Source organism: Ylistrum balloti, unplaced genomic scaffold (assembly GCF_031769215.1).
Source record: "Ylistrum balloti isolate Yb309-2 unplaced genomic scaffold, AGI_CSIRO_Ybal_v1 Utg370662, whole genome shotgun sequence".
Taxonomy (NCBI): domain Eukaryota; kingdom Metazoa; phylum Mollusca; class Bivalvia; order Pectinida; family Pectinidae; genus Ylistrum; species Ylistrum balloti.
Window position 1 is genome coordinate 1,676,252 of NW_026782401.1, and position 15,695 is coordinate 1,691,946.

The 15,695-nt window shown below is 34.1% G+C and overlaps 1 protein-coding gene across 1 annotated transcript in view; it reads left to right on the forward strand.

Moving 5' to 3' along the window:
- The window catches only part of LOC132557363 (putative uncharacterized protein DDB_G0282133), a 35,847-nt gene extending 21,691 nt beyond the window's left edge, over positions 1–14,156 (forward strand). The window contains exon 2 of the mRNA XM_060221854.1: positions 12,193–14,156. Within this exon, the coding sequence (XP_060077837.1) occupies positions 12,193–14,156 (1,964 nt within the window). The remainder of the gene's footprint in view (positions 1–12,192) is intronic.
- Positions 14,157–15,695: the final 1,539 nt, after the last annotated feature.

Consider the following 15,695-nt stretch of genomic DNA (forward strand, 5'->3'; position numbering starts at 1 on the left):
TTTGCTAAGAATGCTACTCAAAGACGTTTTTGTCTTTACTTTGTATTTGATACACGTCGGACGTTTCTGTAACTTTAAACATTCAATTCAACATGCAATGCACTATAACGAAAACAATATATGTACCCTTTACACGACACACATGTGGTGCTTCGCTGTGATATGTATCGCCTTTCAAGAGATGTCACAAACGAAGAACACTGTTGGACTCTTTTATATCCTTTATGAATGGAAGCTTGACGTGAGTTGACAAATTCACGATATATTTGAGAGACACGAAAGATTACGATTGTCGATAGCGTTCCTGCCCCTACGAATTTGATAATACTAGCAAAAGTAGGTGCCATGATTAAGCAATCGTAGATAGACACTTCACCAATCATTGTCTATAGTACATTTACTTTAAAAAATACAGACTACAGCATAGACTTTGTTCAAAATGTAGCGCAGAGTGGTTTGCAAACAGTCTGATAAAATGCACACTGAAATTCGTCTTATCAAAATACACACAGGTTAGTTGTCTCCTTGGCTTGAATTTTACCCTCTACGAGATGGCTTTAGCAGATATATTTTGAAATCAATCCATATCAGTTTAAAAAATCATGAAATGTATTTAATCAAGGCGGTTATGCACATCCCCATCTAGTGATCTTTATCAAATACCTCCAAGGTTCTCAAACCTAAGCCCTATGCATCTGTGACGAGTCCAAGAAAGGACGAAATAGCTGTATACAGTTGAAAGCATTGTTTGCCTACATTGTATCCTATTCTAAATTTGTATCGAATTATATTAACTTTGTATGTTTGTATTATCCTTGTAAATCGTCCGAACATGAACAAATCCGTGTCAACGTTAGAACATTTGAACACTAAATTGGACAAATGGCATCTACTCGTCAGGTTTTTAATATAACTGTATAAGCAATACATATGTTATGTGTTTAAACGTCATCGCTATTATTCATACAAATCTGTGTATCAGATGTCTTGTGGTGTTGCATTAAGGGATGCAATGGGCTGTTTGAAATGCATTTGAGATTGGTCAGATGGCGAAATAAAAAGAGGGCGCTATGCGGAGGTTAAACTTTTTGTAAAACTTAATTAACTCTTGTATAGATATCTGAATTACCATGCGATCTGATTTAATGAATCTATTTATTTGTGTTCTGAAGCATGGTGACTTTATTTTCGTCGGTGCAATGTAAATGACCTAACAAAAAGTGTCATATGCTTTATTTCTTTGACTATGTCAGACATAATTGGCAGGCAAGAGCTCCTTACGCAGTACTTGTTTAGTACATGACCACTGCGTCTGTAAAGTACAGAATGCGACCATTTGTTTTTAAATCTACACTGACTACTAACAGGAATAAATTTCATCTATTGCTTCCAGATATATGATCACTTTATATTGGTATGGGTCCAGGTTTGAATCTGATTTCCTCGCTAATAAGTTTTATGGTAATCTTTTATTCACATATAAAAGGGACAATGTAACGAAGTTGGTTGTTCTTTGCGACCACTCTTCATGCTACCTCATATAATAAAGTTATTTTCACAGGAATTAAAAATTGGTGTCTCGTTACCTTGATATGGAATATTTGAAAAAAATACATTTGTAATTGTGCATTCAAGAAAACATTCTGTACATATTAACATTATTTCGATGCCAAAAAGTCTTCGTATTGACACACAGTGCATTGTGTTTCACCTCCTCAATGTTCAAACGTGATCTATTACGGCATTTACTTGTCATAGAACGCTCGATATCAATCCTGAAAATTGATGATGCTTGATTGAAAGCATTAAGATTTCTTCGAGTAAGTAGCATGGCACTATATTTTCCATGTTTAACATTTGATTAATACAAATAAGAACAGGGTAATGTCCCTGGATTCTTATTTAGAAATCAATTCATGTTCATTCATGTCAAGATGTGTTTATGATCCGCTATAGAAAGAAGTTGATTAACACAAAATACGGTGATTTCTTTAAAACAAACATATATGAAATAGATGAAACGTAACATTTTTTTCTGCATGACGAATACGGAGTCGTTCGGTGTTTTCGAAAAGGGATAAAACATCGGAAATCAGCTGCAAAAACATGTTCCATTGAAAATAGCCGCTTCCTCATAAAATTTTCTTAAACATTTTTATCAAATATTGTTCAGTGTAACTTCAATTCTACCAATAAAAATGTTTCAATGTGTCATCAGTGTGCATATATATAGTGAGACAACAGATTTCCGTGATAGACTCGGATATGTACATAAATGCATTTTATCTCATTTATGTCTATAAAATGTTATCTCTATCTGCATAAATGAATACAATCAATTTTTTTTGCACAAAACTCTATATGAAGAAAGTAACTGCTGTGTTTGAACAGCTTTTGCATTTCCTCGTGTATGTCATAAGAAGGCACAATTGATCACAATTGCTTGTAAGTAAAAACTCAACACTCAGTACATGGAAAATAGTTATCAGATGTTAGCTGTTAGTTTTATCACATTCGGACTCTTTTGTGCATGTGTACCGTCGATGGAATTATATTTACATAATAACAGATCACAGACGTGTAATTTTCAAATAGCTTTTCTTTTCCATTGTTTTCGATTCAATTGCACAATGAAAGACAACTGTTTCTTTACCAAAACGATTTTTATCGATTTAATTCACACATTTACGTGTTGAAGTCGTAAATCATAAGGATTCACATACCAGTTAGATAATATTGTTCACAATTTTCAAACTTTTGTAAAATATTCTGCAGTATTTGCTACAACAATATGAAAATAGGTTAATGTTTTACATAACATTAGTTCTTAACATAAAACATAATTCACAGACAAAGTAAGTGATATTTGTATGATAAGTTTTCTTAGGTAGTTGTTAATTTGTCTGATACTTTTTTTTGCGATTTCGTATGACATTTACAGGCATTTCAACACTTTCAAGATATGTAACGGTTTTAAAATATACGCAAAAACGCAATAAAAATATGAAACACACCCCAAGTCCTTCACTGGTTTAAGCGTTAATACGCCATTATCTGTACATTTGTTTTGCACAAACTATGATAACTAAAACCTCACACACTCGAAAAGCTCGAATAATGTTCAGAAAGTGCCGTCATTATATTTGTTGTCTTCATGAAATATATACTTTTGGGAGCCTATAGATTCCAACCCTTATCTTAATAACGGGCATTGCTAGAAACACCCCATGAGTTGGCGCCACCTAGCGTCAGCTATATATTTCGTAGGTCTGCATTATTTTTACCAGGCAGTTCTGTATAACAAAGCCACGTGTATTCTACTTTCTATGTTTGCACGCACAGATTATTTTGTAATAGAGCATGCATATTTATATACAACAGACAAGTGATCTTGACTGTGCTAGAATATCGTCTGTCAGCCTCGAACAGGTGTGCTGGGAGATCTCTAGTGGGTTGAGGGCTGATGGATGTGTATTCCATTTATATCATTATACCACAAATATTTTAATGAACGATGAATAGACCGCTATTTCAATATACAATTGCTCATGCTTGTTTTATGCGTCAAATTATTAGTACTATAGCTAGTTTTTCATATGTATCCTTTCATAAAATTATAGTTTAGATACATATGTTATTTTATTTACGTGACGTCAACATAGCGAATTTTGTTTATGGAACAAGTAATCCTACCTTCTAGGTTTAATAAGCCTGTTTCTGTATCACACTGTGCTGTAATATTATCATAAACTTACGAGACAGTTACTTTTCGCTGACATTAGGTTTATTACGTATGTAAGGGTAACTGTTTGGTCTTGTTTAGAAAACATACTGACACATTCTACCATATGCATATCATTTAAGTGACAAGTGTATTCTGCATACATATTGGACATAATCATATACGATGCAGCTTGTTGTGTTGGTGATAACACTCTTATGCCGATTTGTTTCCGATTAAATATCACATATTATCAGTAATGTGAACTTGTAATAGGAACTTCAGATTTCATCAAACGTGCAACTGTAATCCGTGTATCAATATATCAACACACGTTTAAATAATTTCCATCATCAATATGTATATGGGGAAAATAAACATTAATCAATGCAATATGTAGATTAGACTAAACATTGATAGATTAACCTTATCATATATACATATCACCAGCAAGGTTCATGTCGTCCGTTTTATTTCGTGCTGTGTAATAACATTAGAAGAACAAGGCTTCAAAGATAAAGCGTAAGTCGTTGGATAGAGGTACGTGCATCCAAAGCGATTGCTATACTGCACATATAAAGTTGATGGTATACATTTGCTATGAAACCATTTCAAGGTATCCATGTTAAAATAACGATAAGACAAAGTGCTGGAGAGAATCAATGTTAGATCATGTTAAAGTGGTTTATTTTCATTTTTGTGTCTGTAGTGTTTTCAAAAGATCTTTCTTCACAGTCAGCAATTGAATTAAATATATCTCACCGGTATGCTTTGTATATACTAGGATATCTGATAGGCTGATGTCGGTAGCTTTTGGAAGAATTAGGAAAAAATAATAAATCGCGATCTCGGAGAAAAAAAGAGGAAGAAAATTTCCCTTCTGTTCAACAATATTGCAATCTTCAAGTTAGTCACTTGGTAGTGGTTTTATTGTTATAGAAATATGAATATTTGAAGTCTTGTAAAACTGTTACACCATTTTTACACTTTTTTCAATCTAGAATGCTATTGAATCAATCAGAGATATATTACAACTGAAAGTTTACGACTGTTATTCGATTTGTAATAACGCTAGGGTACAGGTTATCTGCAAAAGGCATTACATATCATTCATGTAAGTCACGGACTTCCTCACTCTTTCCTGAAATATCACTTAAACGTGTGAGTGAATTTTGAGTATATATTATAATTTAAATGGATTTATATTCAGATTAGTTCGAAATGATGTTTGATTGTAAAGACTATACACATGACACGTGACATGCTATACGAGTCTTTCAGGTACACAGAAGTATTTGAAAACACACAAACATTTAGCCTGTGAAAAAGAGAACACTTCTATCTAGTAAAACTATCTTTGCCCTTAGCACCTGGAATAGTGTATCATACCTAACGCTAAGAAGACCACCTCCGTGGAACACCTCTTGGTTTTTCGACACGCTCCGAGGGACACAATTGGCGACTTGAAGCAGCTATGACTTAGAAATACATTGAGATTTACTGTGTAGATAACTGTCCTATAACAATGCCAATAAGTAGTGTTTAAGTGCGGTTATATGTCCTTATAGTACCCCTTAGCATATTTATTGCCAAAATACCTTATTTTATTAACAATTTATTTCGCAAACGACGTCTCCTCCAATAGCTGTGTAATGTTTTTGTAATTGCAATTTGTTTACAACAAGTAGTTTATTGTTGTACACAATTTAAATAACATTTCTAGTATATTGTTTATCACCACCTTAGGGTATGGCTGTTTATGTATGTAATGGTTGCTGTATATCGCTTCTAGGAATGTTCAGTCTATATTTGACAGTATTCCATGTTGAGGTAAATTATCAGGGTGTTTATAAAGTCACATACAAAACCGAAATACATTTTGTACATTTTTACGTATTTTATTTCGGTTTGTGTTGGTTTCAGCATTTGATGAAAGTGGCTACGTCTACAATGAGTTCCTATTTTTTAGTTAAATTGAAGCATTCGCAAATATATGGAAACAGAATGAAGGTACATAAATCAGTATTGTTTCAAATATTTGGTCACGAAGACAAGATTTAGAATCAGACTGAATGTTAGCGATAACATTTTCATGCGGCGCATGAACATTTGCTAATATTAAGTGTTAGAGTGAGATCCACTGACGGGCGATTTTAGAAGATATTTTATGCAATAAAACATTAATTGGTTCTTGTATACCTAAAGCAGGAATGTGTCATTTGGTACCATGGAAAACAAATAATAGTTTATTTTCCATGAGGATTTCAAATATTAGGCAGCTTGCCTTTCGGTCGTTTAATCAACATCATATGTCTATTTGTATGTAAGTATATTTGAATAATAACGAATACGCAATTGTATTGGAACGATTTTACAAAATAAAAAAGGTTATTCGCGAGCCAAGAACTTAATTTACTCAAGGTTTTCAACCAGAGTATTGTTGAAGTGCGCTGCAATAAATGTAAGGTAAATGTAAACGTGACATGGCTTCCTGCAATGTTAGCTTAATACAATGCAGTTAAAGTATTTTCGTCATTAGAACGGAGAAAGTTTGACATTTACCACATGTGACATAGAAGTCTCGGAGTCCTTCAGAATTTTCGATGTATTTGGGTCTCCATTGTCGTGTTTTATCTTCGACATCTTGGCTTGTTTGTAGCTTGGTTTTGAAAAAAAAATGTTTTTAGGTTTGCAGGCATGCTACAAATGCATTTGTATTTTGATAAACGTCATTATGAAATGAGATATGTAGGTAGTAAAATAGGAATAGCATTATAATTGTGTAATAGCAGTGCATCTAGAAACGTTGTAAAAATGTACAGCCTTCTACAAGGTCGTATAGTTAAAAGCTTTAAGAAATATATGATTGACATGAATAATTGTCTGTGACAACTGCCATGTTTGCAAATATGCAATTATACGTATAGTGTTTATTTTATATTTTCTTGCAAGACATACAACTTAATACGATTTCTAACAATGAAGTATTACAGAAAGATATAAGTACTTTTGCACGCTATTTTTTGTAACAGGAAAACGTTCAAAACGAAAATGAATATTCATAAAACAAACAAAAAAATACATAATAGATATTTTAAATAGTATTACACGATGTGAGAGGAAATCCGGGAGAGCGCTCTACCACATTGAGAGATAGGAATGTTTATTTTGCACATAGGATGTCTTTGTGGTGCAGATGGAGATGCTGTATCACAATTAACCTGGACGTCATGGCGTGACGTCATATGCACGTGTACCTCTGCTGCTGATCAAAACCTAAGATACGATTACCGTTGCAAGATTTGATAATCGGAAGAGGAGCAGAAGGGAGGCCGTACATTTCCTTTCTATTTTTAACCAGATTCCGTTTTGTTATTTTATTTATCTGAATTCCGAAAATTAATTTTCTATTAAAGCATGCCTGTTCTGTTGAATCACGTGTGTTTATTATGAGTAATATTAAAATTAATTACGATACATCTTGGAATATGTCTCACCGAGGCTTAGTACACATAGCGACACGATCTATGAGAATTTTACTATATCCTAATCAAGAAAATTGATTTCAACTTGATAATTTTTATCACCGACAATACAAAACAGAATATATACACACAAATACAATTGATATAAATATATATATTGATCGATCTGTCATATCATTTAGTGAAACATTCGCGTTGTGTTAAATACAGAGAACACAACCTTTTGAGTGGAAACCTATATTGTCTATGAGAACTATTACATGGTTCCTCATCAGATGCCCTTAACTGTGCCCCACCATGAAAGTGAACAGAGCACCAGTGATGCAGAAAACACTCTGTAACCTAGATGTTTTGCAAACAAAGACGGTTTGTAATTAAAAACCTCTCTCTTCAGCGGAACATTTCTACTTTTTTTTAAACCATTGATAAAAATGAATTCGAGTTTTGTATCGTCCGTGCATTGCCGCTATGTACTGTGCGACATTAAAAAATAAAGGTTTAGGGGGAAAACGGTCTAGCTTAACAATGATTATGAAATGTTTCATGAATGACAATATTTTGATTAGCTAATGTAAAATCAGATCAATGATTATGCAACTTAGCATGGTGTATACATTACTGATAAAAAAAACACAAAAACAAAAAAAGCAAAAAAAAAAAAAAAAAACATAACAAAAATTTCGCATATGGCATTTCGAGTACCACATCAGCTGAAATATGTTTCCTATCAGAAAAATAACATTATATTGAAATAAATGAATTACAATGAAATATCCCGTTTTGAACCTCTGAACGTCTGAGTCAGCTGAAATATGAATTTTGTCAATTTCAATTCTAGAAGTGAAATGTATTCGATTTTTGCCTTTGTGTGGTAGACGATATGTGTAAAAGGGCGATGCTGTGTAAAGCACTCCCACCAGTCAGACCGCAGGCGTACACTTGACAGACCTTTGTGATTATATTTACATTTTTATCATTAATAGGAAATTCTTCTCAGCACTCTTTTTTATCACAGATGAAATACAACGATATGATCTAGTACGCATTTATCATTTGGATATTTCTGGAGGGTCTACCAACGATACATGCTACCTCGGAGTAGCTCAGCAGGCCAAAGATTTAACGCCCGGCCATCTAAACGTGTGTGTCTATCATATATGATCAGAGACCCATGAGAGGAATTTAAGTAAATGCACGCCTAATCTTTCCTGTAATAATATTTAAGTTCGGATTTCATAACCTGATCATTTTAAAAATACTAATACATACGAGTAATTGAACGATGTAAACTATACACCTGTTCTCTCTCTGGTAACCAATGCAATTACAAACAGTAAACGTGTAAGTGGAAAACTCATAGGATCTGGAGATGCGAACCCAGCATCGATTACACGTGCCTTTTTGTGTTTGGTATTTTTTATAGATAAGATATCTCGTTCTGTCCTCGCGGGAAAAACAACCCTTTTCAATCTCCAAAAGATTCCTGTTTTATCCGATCTTAATTTGATATTTTTTTCTATTCTGCGCATACTTTTGACGTCCTGTAGTTCAATTATGTCAAATATAACTTGATAATCACAACACCCTTTGTATCCTTCCTAATTTCGTCAATCATCCTTCTCCCTCTTTCCCTAGATATCGTATGTGTCTATCAGTTTTCCGTCATCAGTTGTTTCCTAACGCTGGCTATCCGATACCACCTACTTATCATATCATTTCAACACTCGCGTCATTTGTTTACACAGCACAATATTCGGATCCGTGTATCTTATTGATTCTGCAACGTGCTTTAATTAAGACAAATGTACATAATTGGTATTTTATATTACAACCTAGTTTAATCACTGATCTAAGTGTTTGGGGTTTTTAATTTAATATTTTCAATATTCTCAATTTCTAAATTCTTTTAAGAATAATGTTATTTTGGCGTGAGAAATGGTTTATGTTTTTCAGTTGTTGAGTTATTATCGTTAAGAGATCATTATTTGATATCATTTTAACTATAAACAGTGCTAACCATTTACAGTAGGCCCAGAAATGCATTCGATCACTGACCGTATGCAGAAATATTTACATTACATTACTGGACCATGATAACAACAAATAGATATTCGATGTACTGTCATATACACGTGCGTACTTTTACCTCCAGTGATTATTCTTTTTGTATATATGTAGGTCAACGTATAGTGCCTAATTTGTGATAGGTATCTCATGTACTATAGACCATCAACACGGCTTCGTGAATAGTCGCACGCACATCATGACTTTATCATTTTGACCCTTATCCATTGAATGACCATCTGCTTATGACTTGTTTTCCAATAACGATACAAAGAGCACTACTTCATTTGGTATATCAATTATTAGCGAGTTATTAATAAATTAATATCACATCTCTTCAAAGATGAATGTCACACAAATTTGAACTAAGGTCTTGGCTGGCGCTATAAAAGGATATATTGGGCACTATTGAAAGTGACTTTTTTCGTTTTAAGTAAATCAATATAATATTATATATTGGATTAAGATAAAACATCATGGAAATGTGTGAAACATATTCCGGACGGAAATTTTAGTTTTGAAATACATTGTCATTTTCTTCTGAAAATCTAATTCAGTGTTCACTCATTTAATGCGATATCAAAAACATTATCAAAATTCTACTTCAAATTTAAGATCCACTTATGTTACATGTGCGAATAAGCGCCATGTAACTGATATACATGTGTTGCACAACACAAAATAGCACATCAAAGTCTGAAAATAATACATAAAATTTAATCATACAACAGTTTCTTCACTCCAGAAAGAAAATACAAACATTAAAAACACCAAAATGGAAAGTGGAAGAAAACTTGAAGTGCGTCAATTTGCTCAATTTTGAATACTGATTTTCTTTAAACGAACATTAATGCGGAAACGAAGCTAATAACCTATCATTTATATGTAATTTTAAACTCTTTAAACATATTTTATTATCAGCAGCAGATAAATCGATCAATGTTTTTTTGTCTTAATGCTGTTTCTTTACGAATTTGCTGTACAAAACTACTTTATCCAATGAACATACACTTGCTGGGTGTTAGGCTAACAGGAACAGAATATTTATTATTTGTTGGTTAATAAATAGAGCAGGTATCTGTATTCAACAGTTGCTTAAGTTGGAACGCGTACGGACAGCTTATTACCTTGTGTTTAAATGAGTTGTAGATTTAAGTTGAAGACTGCCCACCATCATAAATTATGTTAAGTGATGTGTGTTTATCTATCAGATGGCGCTAGAGTGTTATGATTGACAGCATCACAGTCCGGTGACGTTTTTTATGCCCCATCTTTTTGGCTATATCAAAATGATGATATTGTTGATGTTGTAAATTTGTTTGTACAACATGGTTGACATTGTTGTTACCATGTCTGCCATGTTATTTGTCATCTAATAAAATGACGTCACTGGATATATTTCTTTCTTTGCTATAATTGATATATAATATACCCAAAAACATAGCTCAAGTCGTGACACAATTATCGAGATTAAAATTATAACAAAAAATCAATTTTGCATACAAATGGCACTTATTCTGCATCGACTTCCAATGTGTCTATGCCCTAACAGAATACCTGTGATTTTGCATTTTTGCATTTGTTTGTCTCATTTCCGTAACGATATGGCGTATACAGAAACATCCAGCCGATAAGGGTTGTTTCTCTAATAAAACAACAAGGTATTGTGAATAATATCATAACGTATCCTTCGACAATATAACGGTTTACGTCATTGATAAAAGCTACAGCAGCAATATGTAAAATCTTTTTTTCCGTCAGTTTTTCTTCCCTTGTTCCTTATTTTGAGCTTCAGTTCGAAATAAAAAGGAAAACATGAATATTAACTAGTATAAAGCAAAGCAATACAAACTAATATAAAACATAAGAATAATATCTAATATAGAACATAAGAATACTAATATAAGATATCAGTTTGTGGACGTCGTCGCGGTTATTATTGGTCAAATATGGAAAAGGTCCTCTTTAAATGAAGAATGCGTTGATATAAAGAGTTTCACATATTTTTATTGTTTAAGAGTAAGTAAAGTGATGCGAATACCTTTCTGTATCTGACATATGGAAATTACAAAATGTATTGAGTTATGGGGCTAGCGCACACCCTCGTCTGAATTTTGACTTTGATATCGATTATTTTAGATAGGCCCTTGGTATCACTGACGAGTCCTAGGAAGAGGGAGCAGCTGTATAATAAAGTTCAATTCATTATTTGGTCACTTGTGTGTTTTGTACAATCATCTTATATCATGGCATTAAAATAAGTCCTGGTTACCTGCTCTTGTTGAAGGAATATTTCTTCAGCAAAGTATCCACAAATAATTATTGATCAGGTGGATATCTATTCGTTTACTGGGAACACATAATCATATTATTTCGGTCTGTTTGACAATGACTATACCCCATACTATTAAGTGAAATGTCTACACCATGTGATATTACGATACTTACCAGAAGTTTCTATAACCAAGAGCTGTACCATTACTCGCCACGTTAGATATCCATTTTGAGATGTTTTATAAAAATGTCTATTTAGGATTGCATCCATGAACTAATCAAGGCTGTAATTTACTAAGATGATCAACTAATTCATTCGGTCTATTGGAGTATTGTGTTAAGTTCTTATTTAAATAAATAGTTACCCATATTTCATCACGACAAGCTGATATTAGATAATACGTTCATATAAAACATTACAAGTTAAAATGCATTCAAATATATATTTAATTTCGTTGATTATAATGTTTTAGCATTCACTTTACAGTGTTTGAATATAACACATGCTATAGCGAAAGAAAAGATGATGTTTTCCTAAATAGTTTTGTTTGGTTAATGGAAAAACTCGTTATTTGATCATATTAATAATATATATTAATTTAAATATGTTTCACAACTTGTAATATTGCAATTTTCTATACATTGTAGCTCCCGAGTTTGTCCCGATACATCCCCAGAATGCCACGACGCCAACTAGTAACGGAACTGGCGGAACCGGAAGTGGCAGCAGTAATGGAAGTGGTGGTAGCGGCGGTACGCGTAGACTACGGACAGCTTATACAAACACTCAGCTGTTGGAATTGGAAAAGGAGTTCCATTTTAACAAATATTTGTGTAGACCTCGACGAATCGAAATAGCAGCTTCACTGGATCTCACAGAAAGACAAGTCAAAGTTTGGTTTCAAAACAGGCGAATGAAATACAAACGACAAACACAGTCGCAACGACAGAAAATGGAAAATGGTGGTAAAACGTTTTCGTTGGATTGTGGTATGGATAGTCCTACATCATCAGAGGGAAGTTGTGAGAGATTGGAGAATGCTGAAGGTAAACACGAAAACATGGAAAACAACGGACAGTATTCTTCTGATGGAACCGAAACAAAAACATTAGAACATATTCTAAAGGCCAGCTCCCCGGGAAGCAGTGACGAGGGTAACAGTGAACCCCCGGGTAACGACAATAACAGAGACGTTACCATAACAAACGGTATAGACATTGTTGATGATCGAAATGTAAGCGAGACAGAGAAGGTCATTGATTTGGAGAAAAATCAGACATCAAAGCAGACCGTCGACCCGAACGGAAACCAACACTCGACTTCATCGTTTGACTTCCAAACACTTAACAGCCCTGATTCATCATGTGCATGCAATATCGCGAATAGTAAAGATAACATGGACGATTCGAAGATGCATGTGCTTGATGACGTCACAGAGGTGTCGAGTGAGGTTTTGACAGGTAGAACGGGATTAGAGTATTCACCTGTGTTACTGCCTTGTAGCACGCCTCCTAGTACTGCCAAGTCATTGGTATCTAATTGTGTTGATTTTAATCGAACTAATTCCAACCCTGACATGAGTCATGGAACACCCCAATACTCCTCGTCGTCTCTAAAGTCTAGCCCGGTTCAACGAGATGTTTGTATTAATAGAAATAGACACGAGAATGGATTTATAAATAATAAAGGTCGCCCGGACGCTTGTTCAGGAACATTGAATGCAACGGAAAATTTGTCTCAACAGTTTGCGTCATATGGCAATACATATGTGGAACAATCACGATTTTCTTCGGCACCGTTACCCTACAACTCTGGATTCCCTCCAACTAAACCCCATAATATGGCTACTACTAACATATCTCCATACCAGTACCATAATACAAGAATGGGTCACCCTGATATCAAACAGGCTGAGTCAGCCCGTTCATCAATACCACAACAACAACACATGGGTAACTATAATTCCGGACAGTATGATTCCCTTAACAATAATAACTATGGTAACAACATGAAACGGAGCATGCGTGGTTCGTCCTCTGTGTATTCATTTCCCAGCATTCAATTTCGTACCGGTGGATTAGCAGCAACAGATTCGTGGAATAATGAGACAGCGCATTCTCCAGTCAGCAGTGACGGTTTCGGTAACAACGAACACGGTGCTGTCAATAGTCCATTATACCAATACCGAGTAAACACCGGGATACACTGTCAGACTTCCTACACACAGCCGCCATCCCGATACAACCATGCAACACAATCTGAGAACAATAGCATAGCAACCCGACATGGCAGCCATAATGGCGGTTATATGGCCAAGCAAGTGACTTATCCCCAGCTGCCTCATCGTATGGAGCAGAATTCATCAAATTCACTTTATGGTATCAATTACGTTGAGAGTTACTCGCAGGACGTTAATCACGTAATGAACTCTCGCCAACTCTCGACCGAAACGTCAATACGAACGTTAGCGGGCCACCACGGTCCTGAATCTGATTACCCTTCGGAACAATACTCTGCTAATATGGCGTGTAACGACCCGGGATCCTCGGACCTCAGTGGTATATTTAATGAGTATTTTAATAGCCAACAAACAGAATATCAAACCATATAAAATGACCGAGAAGTGGTCATGAAATTTGATCTTGAGTTCACGTTCTTGACGCCCAATAATCTTTGACAATTTTTATGGTTTTTATCTCGTAAAACAGCATACTTAGACGTCTTTACCACTCAGGTTTATGAGAAATTGGACAAAAACGGGTGACTGTAAAAATTTGTCAGTGATAATATAGATGACCTGAGAAGTGGGTTGCTGTCGAAAAGGGCAATAAAGCAACGCCTATGGCCAATTAGAGATTCTCGTGCAGACGCTCAAGTAGTCAAATGCGGTCTATATGTCGTACTCCACCAATGTATCACCCCATCCTGAACAAAAATATATCGATGTTTGTAATGTATTCACACCTCCAATAGTGAAATTGATTTACATTTAGCTGCATTTTTTTACATTATTGTTAACGCTAAATATTTCCACTGAAAGATAAATAATAAGAACATTTAAGATATTTGTTGATGTTTATTTCAAAATGTTGCAATTCATTTCAAATCTACCGCCGAATATCCTGGTCATGTTTGAAATTTATATGTTAATAACAAGATGTCACGTTTCTTATCATTTTCCAGAAGATTCCGCCTTTGAAAGAACACATTTTTTGGCACAATTAGATTTATAAATAATTACTTAAATTAAAATATATGTATATCATTATCATTTTTTCTTTATTAGAATAAGGAAAAATAATAATAAAAAGGTAAAAAAAAACATTAGCTGATGTTCGCGATATTGGTGTGATGAATGCGAGGGTTAATGAGGTGTTGGTTTGGAATATGATATTTTTGTTCGTTCCTGAACTTGAATAAACTTTTCATAAAATTATGAAAAATACAGTAAGAAAGGATGCCTCCGATTTTTCTATAGTTTCTACTATTTTCTTTCTACAGAAAAGATATCTTAAATATATTTCAACGAGTTTAGATTTTATTCGCTGTATTCATTTTTGTCCTGAAATTTATATAACTAGATAGAAAACTTAAAACAGTAAATCCATTTATATTAAACTTGTCTGACTTAATAACTTAAACGACAAGAAAATACCGACATGTCATGAAAATCACTTACATCAAAGAAAACCATTCTTTTCCAAACAACAGTGTTCTCGTACTGGTTTATGAACTATATCAAATGGCGCACAAATATGTTCGTTAAACCGTTAACGACTAGTAACAGCTGATTGAATCATGCAACAAAAGGAGAAAAGTTCCGAACATTAAATGTTCCATTATTGTATAATATACAGAATTACTAAGGGTGCACCTGACCCGACAATGCAGGCGTAATGTTCGCTTGATCTTCTGTAGAGCTCACAGGATAAACAAACGTTTTGTCTCTTACTGTCGTTCACTTCCTTATTAGGTTACGGGTTTTAATATTAAACTTTCTTGAGCTAAATTATTTTACTATGCGTTCGTAGTCGAACAGCAGAAACAGACAATTTTGTTGAAATAATTTTGATTAAATTATCAACATTTCTCAGTCCATTCTTTAAAGAAATATAGTTTGTTTAAATATAATACAAGACAATAAATTGTT